Source organism: Chiloscyllium plagiosum, unplaced genomic scaffold, assembly GCF_037043375.1.
Source record: "Chiloscyllium plagiosum isolate Xiang-an unplaced genomic scaffold, Cpla_swu_hap1 HiC_scaffold_21, whole genome shotgun sequence".
In the NCBI taxonomy this organism is placed as follows: Eukaryota; Metazoa; Chordata; class Chondrichthyes; order Orectolobiformes; family Hemiscylliidae; genus Chiloscyllium; species Chiloscyllium plagiosum.
The window spans coordinates 16,356,854-16,369,687 of NW_028270159.1; the positions used below are offsets into that span (position 1 = coordinate 16,356,854).

Sequence of the window (12,834 nt, forward strand, 5' to 3'; positions counted from 1 at the left end):
AGTGGGTTTGAAGTAAATGTCCGTGTTGAGTTGGAGAGGTCCAAGAAGGGGATGGAAGTGTCCGAGATGGTCCAGGTGAACTTGAAGTCAGGGTGGAAGGTATTCGAGAAGTTGATGAAATATTCAACCTCCTCGTGGGAGCACGAGGTGGCGCTGATACAGTCATCAGTACTGATCAAATGAAGTGCAGGTAAAGCACTGCTTCACCTCGAAGGTGTGCTTTGCCCTTCGATACCGAGGAATGAACAAAGGGGATATATCATAAATTAAAATGTGTGATGTTCACTCTGAATGTGGGGTTAGAGTTTTGCTTGGCACAGATATTAAGGGATGGGGGAATAATACATTAGGCTGAAGATCTACACCCTGAAGAGCAAGCTGAGAAGGACTGAACCCGTCCTTCTTACTAAAGCGGCAGTTGCCAGTATGAAAGATGACGTCCCTCGACAGTCACTGCCAGGAGGTCAGAGGTGAGAGTTGGCGGTGCAGCCACGTGTGTCTCGGTGTCATGATGGCTCGGTTGCCGCGCGCTGTGCCGGCGGCCTGGTTAAAGGTTCACAGGAGCCTGCAGAGTGGAGTCGAGGGCAAAGGGGCGGGACACGGAGCGAATGCAGGCGCTTGGTGGTGGAGACGGAGAAGAAGCTACAACACGGCGCCGACGAAAGCGGCTCTGCGCCTCCCCAGGATGGAGTACCAGGTAGAAACGGGGCTGGAGCGGCCGGGGGTTGTTCACGGCGGGGCTTGGGGTCAGAGGCACCTTCCCGCGCTTTTCCTAGTGCCGGTTACGCTGGCTGGTTTGAACGGCTCGAGACACGGAGTCCGGCCACTCGCTTGGGACTTGACAGCGTGCATGGGGATGGCCGCTCGGACACTGGAGGTTTAGTTCATTCTCCCTCCAGCCTAACTGTTTCAGGAAGGTCGTCCGGCTTTTCTCACACTCTATCCTCCGCTTCAGACCATTAGGGAATTTGTCCTGCCTCATTGCCCGCGAATCAGGATTCCCTTTCCTCGGTATCACTGACAGCTGGGTGGAAAGAAGATCTTCCAAAAGCATTGCCGCATCAAGTTTAAAATTGCTGTAAAGATGGCTATTTTTTCCCTCCTGAGGGTAGGATTAAATGTTTCTGGTTTAGAGTTACTTTCCTTCTCCTGTCATACTGTGGGCGAAACGCAAACAGACTTGCCTTTGCTAATCCGATCACTTTCCTCACCGAAGGAAGAAATGAATGATAGACTTTGTACAGTGTTGCCAATCTACTGGGAGAGATTAGGTTAGATTATTTACAGTGTGGAAACAGGCCCTTCGGCCCAACAAGTCCACACTGACCCTCCGAACAGCAACCCCACCCAGACCCATTCCCCTACATCCACCCCTTCACCTAACACTACGGGCAATTTAGCATGGCCGATTCACCTAACCTGCGCATTTTTGGACTGTGGGAGGAAACCGGAGCACCCGGAGGAAACCCACGCAGACAGGGGGAGAATGTGCAAACTCCACACAGACAGAGGGTCGCCTGAGGCGGGAACTGAACCCGGTCTCTGTCGCTGTGAGGCAACAGTTCTAGGAGTAAATAAGAAACATAACCAAATTCCTAAAAGTAGCTGAACACGTAGGGGGAAGGTGAAACATTCATGAGTTTGGCAATTAATATTTTATTAGACTGTTTCCTGCCGCATTGGTATTTCTATTTTCAGAAACACGTCTGCATGCAAAACCAAATCACGTTTGTAAAGCGCGAATAGATGCTAAACTAAACAAAGAATGATCAGGAAGAGTGAATGAAAACAGAAATTGCTGGAGGACCTAAGCAGATCTGGTAATGTCTGTGGAAAGAAAGCAGAGTTGAGGATTCAGGTCCATTTACTCTCATCACAGAACCTGTTTCTCCAGAATGTTTTGTTCTTTCAACTTTCTAATGTGCACAGTTTTTCACTTTTTATTTTAAGTATTAGTGAAAAACTTGGTTGGTTTTGAGACTGAGAGAGGCTGGTGTATTGTGGGGGCATTGAACAGCTGTGACTCTGATTTATAAAGAGGTATAAGTAAAGATGTCTCTGAAAGGAGAATGTGGAGGAGCAAAGCTATGGAGCATTAAAAGTCACAGTTTAAGAAGGCATGTTTGGGAATAACATTACTGAAGGAGCAGTGAGAATGTGGAACTCACTATTATGAAGACTACTTGAAATGAGTAGTACAAATGAACTTTTGGGGAAACAGGATAAATGAGAGAGGGAAAGAAACAGAAGAAAATGTTGATCAGGTCAAATGAGGAATGATAGGAGGCTTATGGAAGATGAACACATTGAGCTGAATGGTGTGTTTCATTGCTCAGTTCTACAAATCAGTCGGCAGTTACTGGTGTTTACTGTGCAAGAGGAGTGGAACATTGAACAGCTTCCAGATGGAAATGTAAATGTTTGGTAACAGGTTAAACCTGGTGCATATACTAAGTTAATGATAGAATGATTACAGTCCAAGGATCTCTTGCAAAACTACGTAAATAAAAAGCATTGGCTCCACACCAACTGTTGGGTAATGAAAAATGTGAGTTGCTTTGAAAAGATTGGTTATTGTTGTAGCTGCTACTGGTTCCAGAATTGTTGGCTGCCTTGTAGTCACTTTGCACCTGTACGAACCAAGGTATCTGATGTGCATACTTTACAAGATAGATCATCAGATGGCAGTCACAAGTGGATACTTCCCTGATTTCTCTCAATTCCATCTCCCAACTAGTGTGATCCCCTATTCCAAGTTAATTAACAATTAAAACTGGGAGCTGCCTGGTTTGTGAGTTGGCATCAAAGCTCTAAGGGAGTATAATCTTTTGTAAATCAAAAATTATGTAAGTTATACATGACTAACCTCCAGATTTTGATTTCAATTTGCATTCTCTAGTTGAGACCTTCCTCTGAAACTGCAAGTGCATGATAGGACTGTATTGATAGCTGCGTCAACCTATACATGCTTTTAATATGCCCTTTCACGCCATCACCACCAGTAAGTTCCCCTCCAAATTATCTGCCATCCTGATTTGGAATTACATTACCAATCTTTTTTCAAAACTATACTTTTTTAATAAAAATATCTCTATAGACACGCTGTAACTATAGCAGTTCAGTTCTATATACAGGATATGAAAGAACAAAACAAGATTGACAGGTCCAGCAAACAAACCAAAGGTGTATTTTACTCCTACAAGACTGTGTTTATGTATGTTTGAGCCTCTGGGATAGAAAGATCTTAGACGGTGATGTTTCCCCATTGTGCCTTGGTGGCAGTTGCCCCATATTTTAGTGGGTCCCACAGCATGTAGTCCTGGACCTTGGAATGAGCCCTTATGCAACAGTCGGCTGGGGGTCAACTCATTGCTCTGGAAGACCAACAAGTTTTGGGCACCAATCCATCACTTCTGTCATAAAATCCTGGAACTGAATTGTGCATGTGTGTGTGCGCCTAGAGGCCATTCACGGATGGGCAAAAAATGCTGTGTTGGCCAGCAACACCCATGTCTAAAGAATGAATGTTCAAGTTACCCTGTGCAGCTCCCCACGTAGTTGGTCAATGATACTGCCCTATACGTGATGGTTTGTAAACAAGTATAGCAGCTCCCTCAATGTTTCAGTAATTGATCTAAAGGTGCTTTTCAAACAGGTTTGATGCATGATCTATACTGAAATAGTTCAATCACGTTGGATTGATTATTGTGGGATACTGTCTGTGTCAAAAACCTGGGCTAGAAAGGTGTGAAAATCGTTGGCAGTTCAGCCTCCTGTGATTTTTCTGTTAATTGTGAGCATGACCTGTATGGTTGAACATCTGCTAGACCTCAAAGTTTTAGGATGAGCATTTGAATGAAGCATTCGAGGGTAGATGGGATCCACAGAATAGATCCCAGCAAGACTTAGATCCTTTCATTGTGAGACAGCAATTGACATCAGGGCTCACCTTGGCTTAACTTTGCACCCAATTAATTTGCCTTAAAGGTTTTTCGAATTGATATATGGAAAGTTATTATTGGGAAAGATAAATCTTGTTTCTCAACATTAGCCCAGCACCTCTGCTAATATACTATAGATAGCACTAGGAGAAGAGCATTCCAGAGAAACATTTGAAACCTTATGGTTGGAATCTGATTGGCAAGATTGGGTGGTTCTGGATATCCAGGAGTGTGTTACACACTGAAAGCTAATCTTTAGGTTCAGATTACATTATTGTGAGGACTGATATTCCCTCTGGTATTACATTACTGTTATAGAGAACCCTCACTGATAGGTGAATGTGTGCTCGTGTTGTCACTGGAAATATTTAGGGCAAAGTGCACAGAAATCTCATTACATTTGATTGCACTTCATTTGTTGAAATCAGTGAACTAGTCTCTTGCATTTCACAGCCAGCTCCCAACTTCCTATATGTCTGATTTATTCTGCTTTTAACTTGGGCAGCATGGTGGCTGAGTGATTAATACTGCTGCCTCACAATACCAGGGACCCGGGTTTGATTCCAACCTCGGGTGACTCTGTGTGGAGTTTGCACATTCTCTCCATATCTACATGGGTTTCCTCCAGGTGCTCTGGTTTCCTCCCACAGTCCACAGATGGGCAGGTTAGGTGAATTGGCCAAACTAAATTGCCCATAGTGTTCAGCGATATGTAGGCTTGGTGCATTCGTCAGGGGAAATATAGAGTAATAGGGTAGGGGAGTAGGTTGATGTGGACTTGTTGGGCCAAATGGCCTGTTTCCACACTGTAGGGATTCTTTGATTGATGAGAGTGGTCACTTTAAGAAGCTCCCTGTAAAACAATCACCAGAAGCCCCCATGACGGGCTGATAATTTGGACAGGTACATGGATAGGAAAGGTATAGAGGGATGTGGGCCCAATGCAGGCAAATGGGATGAGTTCAGTTCAGGAAACCAGGTTGGCATGGACGAATTGGGCTGAAGGGTACATTTTGTGCTGTATGACTGTAAATATCACTGCACTTTGCTCCAACACACTTTCAATGACAAAACCTACAATTGTATGGATAGATCGTAGTATAAAAGTTTGATGCTTCGAGAATTTTACTATGTGTTTAGGACTGTTTGCTATAGTCACTTGTTTTAAATACGTTCAAGGGTTGGGAATATAACTGGCTGGACCAGCACTTACTGTCCATCCCTAATCTCCCTGGCCCTTTACCTCTAACTGCAATATTTGGATAACAAGGACACCTGCGTCAGACTCCTATTTATTGACTTTAGCTTTGTCTTCAATGCCATAATTCCAACAAAACACATCTCAGAACTCCAAGATTTATGGCTCTGCTCCCTAATTCTGCAACCTGACTTCCTGATCAGCAGACTGCAATCAATAAGGAGAGGTGAAGACGATATCTCCACAATAATCCTCTGCACCAGTGTCCCCAAAGCTGCGTACTCAACCCCTTGCTGTACTCCTCATACACTTAGGACTGTGTGGTCCGATTCAGCTCTAACACCTTTTACATATTTGCTAATGATACCACCATAGTGGTTTGGAACTCAAACACAATGAGACAGAGTACAGGAAAGGAGATAGCTTAGTTTAAAAATAACAACGTCTCCCTCAATGTCAGCAAAACAAAGAAGCTGTTCATCAACTTCAGGAAGTGGAGTGGAGGAGATGTCCTTGTCTGTGTCAATAGTGTTGTGATGGAGGTGGTTGAGAACTTCAAGTTCCAAGGAGTAAATATCAATGATCTATCCTGGTCCATCCATGTTGATACAATTGTCAAGCACACCAAAGCCGTAACTTCCTCTGAAGGCTAAGGAAATTTGGCATTTCCACAATAACTTTTACCAACTTTTTACAGTTGCGCCATAGAAACTGTCCTATCTGGATGCATCACAGCTTAGTATGGCAAGCACTTTGCCCAAGACCACAAGAAATTATAGAGAATTGTGAACACAACCCAGTCCATCACAAAAACCAGCCTTCCTTCCATTGACTCAGTCTATACTTCCTGCTGCCTTGGGTAAGCAGCCAACATAATCAAAGAGGAGAAAGTGAGGACTGTGGATGCTGGACATCAGAGTCAAAGAGCGTGATGCTGGAAAAGCACAGCCAGTCAGGCAGCATCCGAGGAACAGGAGAGTCGATGTTTTGAGCAGAAGCTCTTCATCAGGAACATAATCAAAGACCCCTCCCACCCCTGTCTCTTCCACTCTTTCATTGCGCTGAAGATATAAAAGTTTGAAACCATGTAGTAACAGATTTAAGAACAGCCTCTTCGCCTCTGTTGTCAGATTAATGGATAGACCTCTCCATATATTAGAGTTGATCTTTCTCTGTACCTTCTCTGTAGCTGTAACAGTATATTCTGCATTCTGTTCTATTATACTGATGTACTTATTGTAGGATATAATGTGTTTGGTTTACATGCAAAACAGTACTTTTCACTATATCTCAGTACATGTGACAATAATAAATCAAATCAGTTGCTCATCGGGTGGTTAAGAATCAGTCATATTGATGTGTATCTGGAGTCACATGTAGGCCAGATTTAAGTCAGAATGGCAGTTTCCTTTCCTAAAGGACATTAGTGAACCAGATGGATTTTGTTGACCATTGACAATGGATTTATGGACTCTTAATTCCAGAATTATTGAATTCAAATTCCATCATCGACCATGGCAGAATTCAAATCCAGGTCCCCAGAACATTACCTGAGTCTCTGGCTTAACAGTGTTAATGCCATTAGGTTGTCACTTCCCTTGATTTTATTTTAGGGTCAGCATTTGACTGTTGCTTGTAACTTTTTGATTGAAGCAGTGTCAAGTCACCCTTCTTGTTCAGTAATGGGTGACAAAGGGGAATCCCTGCAGTAAGGATCCTGCAGTGTGCTCCCTCTATCGAAGAAGGGCCTGTGCCCGAAACGTCGAATCTCCTGTTCCCTGGATGCTGCCTGACCTGCTGTGCTGTACCAGCAATAAAGTTTCAACTCCCTCTATCTTGCCTTTCCAGAGGGCACTCCAGCCCTCATGCCTTTTTGTCATATAAGAGCAGCATTTTTATGTTTGCAGGCTGGAGAGAAAGTTGCACTGAATTAGCTTCAGTACTGTATGGTATTGTTAAGTTGGTTATTTTTGAATATTTAGTTGTCTCATGTTTGATTCCAGGATGCAATAATGGCACTTAACACTCTTCAGACCAATGCCAGCACCCTGGAGCAGATCCGACGGGAACAGCAGCTTGGCCGAACAAAGGGTACTCTGGAAGCAATGAAATCCTTTGTTCACCGAGCTGGAATGAAGGTAAAGGATAGAGTTTTCATTGGTTGACTAGGGAGAAATTGGGCAGTATGCCTCATCAAGCATCCAGACAAATGAATGATTTCGAGTGAAGGGACTATCTTGTGAGATTTATCAGTTGGACTTATCACATTCATTCTGGTGAGTTTACCAGTGACAGTGACCAAAGAACAAGACATGTAATGGACAAAAGACAGTAAAACTGAAATGCTTGCCATGATATGAGGCAACAAGGACTTTGCCAATGAAAATAGCTGTTATGAGCAGCTCAACACAAGGATATCAATCAAGGGCTTTTGCTTTTGAGCACTGCTCACGTTACACTTGCTGAAAAAGGTGGAGGTGTGGGCACTATGTGGATAGTTAAGTTGCCATTGGTTCACTCTCCATGTTCACATACACAGGCTGGCAATTTCAGGGATATCCCAGTGGTAGAGGGAGATGTGTGACTGAGCCTGTAGTTAACATTTTCAGTGCAGCGGAGAGGGAGGGGAAGTAGAATGAAGGGTGACAAGGGTGCTGCCATTCTAACAGATTCTCACCAGAAGTTTTCCACAATTGATACTGTTGTTAGAAGCCATGTTTTTCAATCAATCTTTTCTTTTGTCTTTGGTAGATTGAGGACTTTGATCAGCTTGCCGTCATCCATGTGACCGGAACAAAAGGCAAGGTCAGTCTCTGACTTAAATCCATCATAAGGACAGGTGGGGCTGTAAATATTTCATTGAGCTGTGCTGATTTTTCTTTTTGCACTAAGTCTGTGGGTCTTACACCTGTTGATGCTCTGGAGCTCCAGGTTGAAGATTGTTTCTGGATTTCCATCTCATAAGCATTCATGGTCTTGTAAAGGGGCATAGTGGTGAAACTTTGGACTTCTGGAGAAAGAGGTGGCCAGGGAAGGGGTTGGCACTGCTCTAGGCTCCTCAACAAAGGTGACCTACTGATGAGTGGGAACCATAGGAATTTGGAAGTTGCTGCAGTGTTGACATCTAGGTGGATTATCTGCAACATGAGAAGTGGGGTCCGTTATGTTGTAAAATTTGACAATTGAAAATCATTTTCTTACAAAATGCTGGAATAGATCACTTTCCTTTTGCGACATAGGAAATGTTGAGATGGTGCATTTGAGGACAGGACAGGATGGAATTATTATGAATTCTTCAGCATTGGTCAACAGTGTGAAGGTATCAAGTGTCAGAACCTTCTCAGCAATCATCACTGTTTGTTGATCACTGGAGTCTATTATTTAAGTGTTGTTCATGGCCTCAACATGTCAAAAGTACTTTTGCGGCCAACAAATTACTTTTGGAAAATGAGTTGCTATTGTTTAGGAGGCAAGCACAACAGCCAATTTGTGCAAAACAAGCTCTTATTAACAGCCTGGAGATCTATCTTTCCCTGCATCCTTCATAAAGTATCATTGGATTCTGAAGTGTTATTGGTTAAATCTTTAAGAAAGACTGGTGACACAAGTCTGGTCTAACAATTTATGCTGGTGTTAAATGGGTTCTTTTGCAGACCAGCATTTCTCCTAAATCTATGTTTGAGTGGTTTTCTTTGCCCATTCAGTTTTAATGACCATCTTTTGAATAGTGTTGTTTCTGCTCATTTTAGGGTTCAACATGTGCATTTTGTGAAAAGATATTGCATGAATATGGACTAAAGACTGGTTTCTATAGGTAAGATGCAGAATCCTTCTGTGTGTGTCTTACACCAAGCCACTGGGTGATGAGGAGAGTTTATGTTGTATCATTTGGGGTTTTTATGTCAGATTGTTGTTCAGCATTGTCACCCCTACCCCACAGATTGACCAGATAAGCAGTTACTCTCTTCGACCTCTGCTTGAATGCAGATCTTTGGTTCTGGATTACCACTGTGGGATATATCTTAAAATGTTATCTCATTACTGCATATTGCATGAGACTTAACAGATGATTGATTACTATTCCAAACTTTGTTAACTTTATGAATAGTAAGGGAAATTGAACAGATTATGGCACAAGCAGTAAATTTACTACAGCATTTTATTGTACTTTTTAATGTAGAAATTAAAACCATTCATGTTCCGTGGAAATCTGGAAACAACACATACTTTTCCTGCTCTTATACTTGATTTATTCCTAAGAACTTAGAATGAGAGGCAATCTCATTGAAGCACAGAACATATAAAGGGTTAAATGAGGTAGATCCTGGGAGAATGAATCCCTTGGCTGGTAAGTCAAGAGCAATGGATCATATTTTCAGGATTAGGACTCATCTCTTTGGGACTGAGGTGAGCAATATCTCACCTAAAAAGTTGTGGATCTTTCAAATTTTGTAGCCCAGAACAGGTAGATTATCTGTTATCATGTCTATTCAAAGCAGAGATTGAAAAATGTTGGATATTAAGCTCATGACACAGAGAATGTAGCTAAAGTAGATGATGAACTAATATTTTATTGATTTCTCTTGGAAGGGCCAAATGCCATATACCAACTCTTATCTCTTATGCTCCAAGCTGCCTCTGCATGGTCATAATATTTATTTGTCCTACCATGTCATTGGCTGCAGACAGGGCTAATTGGCAGAGGTTGACCCAGATCTAGCTGCTGACTTTAATTGAATATTTCCAAACCATGATAGATAATATTTATTAGGAAAGTGTATCAAAGATATCATGGAATCTTAGAATAAAGGAAGGTAAATGGAGTTGAGGTACAGATTATCTATGAACTAATTGAATCATGGAATAAGTTTAATAGACTGAATGGTATACTCCATCTCCCATGGTCTTAGAAACCATTTCAAATCTTCTTATAATCTATTGTAACAAAGAATTAAAAATGTATTGTTGATTTCGACATTAGGTGACCACAGATTTAGAATGATTTTTATCCACTCAAATGTACCTGTCTCTGACAAAATGGTTCAAACATATTGTATGCCTATCTTCCTTATACTTACTTTAAATAGCAAATGGATCAAATTGAAACAGTGTTGATTGTGGGGGACTCAAATAGTCATTCTGGTAAATCCTTTGAATGTCAAGGGGTGATAGTTATGTTCTCTCTCTTTGGAGATGTAATTGCCTGGCACTTGCATAACATGAATGCGCTTTGCCACTTAACCACTTCAAGCCCAAATACTGTTAAGACATTGCTGTCCATGGATCTGCTTCAATAATCTGAAGAGTTTTGAATGGTGCTGAATGTGCAATTATCAGTGAATATCTCCACTTCTGAATTCATGATGGAAGGAAGGCTTTTGGTGAAGCAGCTGAAGATTAGTTGATCTAGGACACTTTCTTGAGAAACTTCTGCAATGATATCCTGGGACTGAGTTGACTGACCTCTAGCCAGTGGGGACTTTGCTTTTGACTTGCATGGACTTCAATTTTACAAGAGCTCCTAGTCCCAGTCTGTAAAATGCTGCCTTAATGTCAAGTGCAGTCACTTTAACTTTGCCTCTGGAATGCAGAATGTTTGGATCAAGTCTGTAATGATGTACAGAGGTGAGTGATCTATAGTAGGTTGCAGCTGAATAAATGCTGCTTGATAGATTCTATCATTTTGCTGATATCGAGAATAGACAGGTGAGGAGGGAAATGGATGGATTGGATTTGTTCTTTTTGTGGCAATTTTTCACCTTTTATTGGTTAGATGCCAATGTTATAAGCTGTGCTGGAACAGCTTGACTGGTTGCAGATATTTCTGGAATACATCTTCAACATAGTGAAGATATTATTGGGGTCTCTAACTGTTTAAAAGCTGGTGTGTTCAGTATTACTTTGATAATGCGTGCAATGATTTGAATTTGCTGAAGACTTACATCTTTAGAGCTTTTAGGAGCTGGCTGAGATAAATCATCCATCTACTTGGACTTCAGGCTGAAAATAGTTGCAAGTGCTTCAGGTGTGTCTTTTGCACTGATGTGCTGGGCTCTCCTTACACTGACCATGGGACTATAAGTGGAGTCTCTATCTCTGTCATCTTCAACTGTTCACAATTAAATGTGGGAGGCATGCAGAGTTTTAATCAGATTGTTTGTTTGGTTCATGAATTGATTTGCACTATCTATGGGATGCTGCTTCTGTTGTTTATCTGTATGTGGTCTTTGTTGTGCTTTCACCAGGTTAGTTGCTCATTTGATTAAGCCTGATGCTGCACCAAAACGCTGTTCTACACTTCTTCGTACCCAGGTTGATCTCCTAGCTTGATGCCAGGAGATATTAAGACCTTGATGTTAAGCAAGAACAATGAAAAAAATAATTCAAGGTACTCAATCGGGTTCAATAATTATGTTCTTCAGAATTGAGTCTGAAGAATGATCACCAGACTGAAAACTTTAACTCTGTTCTCTCACCCCAGATGCTGCCAGACCTACTGAATTTCTCCAGCATTTTCTGTTTTTTTGTTTCAGATTTCCAACGTTTGTAGTTCTTTGATTTATTTTAGTACCTAATGTGGTCTATTTGTGCCTTGTAGATGGTAGACATGCTTTGGGGAGACAGGAGCTGAGTTACTTACTACAGAATCCTTAGCCTCTGACCTGCTCTTGTAGCCACAATATTTATATGGCTAGTCCAGTTCGGTTTCTGATCTCAGATAACTCCAGGATGTTCATAGTGGGGAATTCAGTTATGGTAATGCCTTTAAATGTTAAAGGGTGATGATAAGATTCTCTTTTGTTGGAGATGATCATTGACTGCGATGCTGCTTCAGTTATTTTATCTGTGTGTGACCTTTTGTGGTCTCACCAGGTTTGCACCTTATTTTTGGGTATGCCTGATGCTGTATCTAGAGCACACATCTACACTTATTGAACCAAGGTTGATTTCCTGGTTTGATGCCATGACAGACTGTGCAGTGTTTGGGTACAGTTATGCTACTGATGACCCATGGATGTCTAGCTTTGAGCTACTGGACCTCATTTAGCATAGCCACATAATGTGATAAAATTTGTCCTCAGTGTGAAGACATAATATTGCCATGGTCTACCTACACCATCATGGACATCAACAGGCAGATTTTAACATTCATGATGGTTCTTTCACACGTGTAGATTTGGTTTGGCAGTCATGTTCTTTAGGACCTGGCCATTAGTGATGTTGAATCACTGTTGGTGATGAACATTGAAGTCTACCACTAATAATGCATTCTATATCTTCGATTCCCTCAGTACTGCTTCTAAATGATGTTTAACATGGAGGAGTACTGAATAATCAACTGAGTGATGATCAACAGGAGATTTCCTTGTTAATTTTTGATCTAATGTCATGAGACTTAATCGGTAACAGTCAATGTTGAGTATTTCTTGAGCCACTCCTTCCTGACTATGCCACATGGCTACTATCTATGACACGGTAAATGTATTGCTAGTGGGAGAACATATACCTAGGGATGGTAATGATCTTTATATGATTTTGAATATAGCTATGTCAGCCTGTTATTTTGCTGTTCTGTTGGACAGCTAACCCAGCTTTGGTACCTGATGTTGGTGAGAAAAATTCATCTATCTGGTTTTAGTACTATTGGACTTCTCTGTAGTGGTTCAGTACAACTGAGTGGCTTGTTGGGAATCA

The 12,834-nt window shown here is 41.7% G+C and overlaps 1 protein-coding gene across 4 annotated transcripts in view; it reads left to right on the plus strand.

Moving 5' to 3' along the window:
• The first annotated feature begins 493 nt into the window (after positions 1-493).
• fpgs (folylpolyglutamate synthase) overlaps positions 494-12,834 on the plus strand; it is a 41,610-nt gene continuing 29,269 nt past the window's right edge. For 3 of the 4 annotated variants that reach the window (XM_043720385.2, XM_043720386.2, XM_087998328.1), the window contains exons 1-4: positions 494-697; positions 7,143-7,277; positions 7,891-7,944; positions 8,889-8,953. In XM_043720385.2, coding sequence (XP_043576320.2) covers positions 509-697; positions 7,143-7,277; positions 7,891-7,944; positions 8,889-8,953 — 443 coding nt within the window. In that variant the 5' untranslated portion in view covers positions 494-508. Of the gene's footprint in view, positions 698-2,825; positions 3,002-7,142; positions 7,278-7,890; positions 7,945-8,888; positions 8,954-12,834 lie in introns of those variants that run through there. The other variant, XM_087998329.1, reaches the window with a different exon arrangement.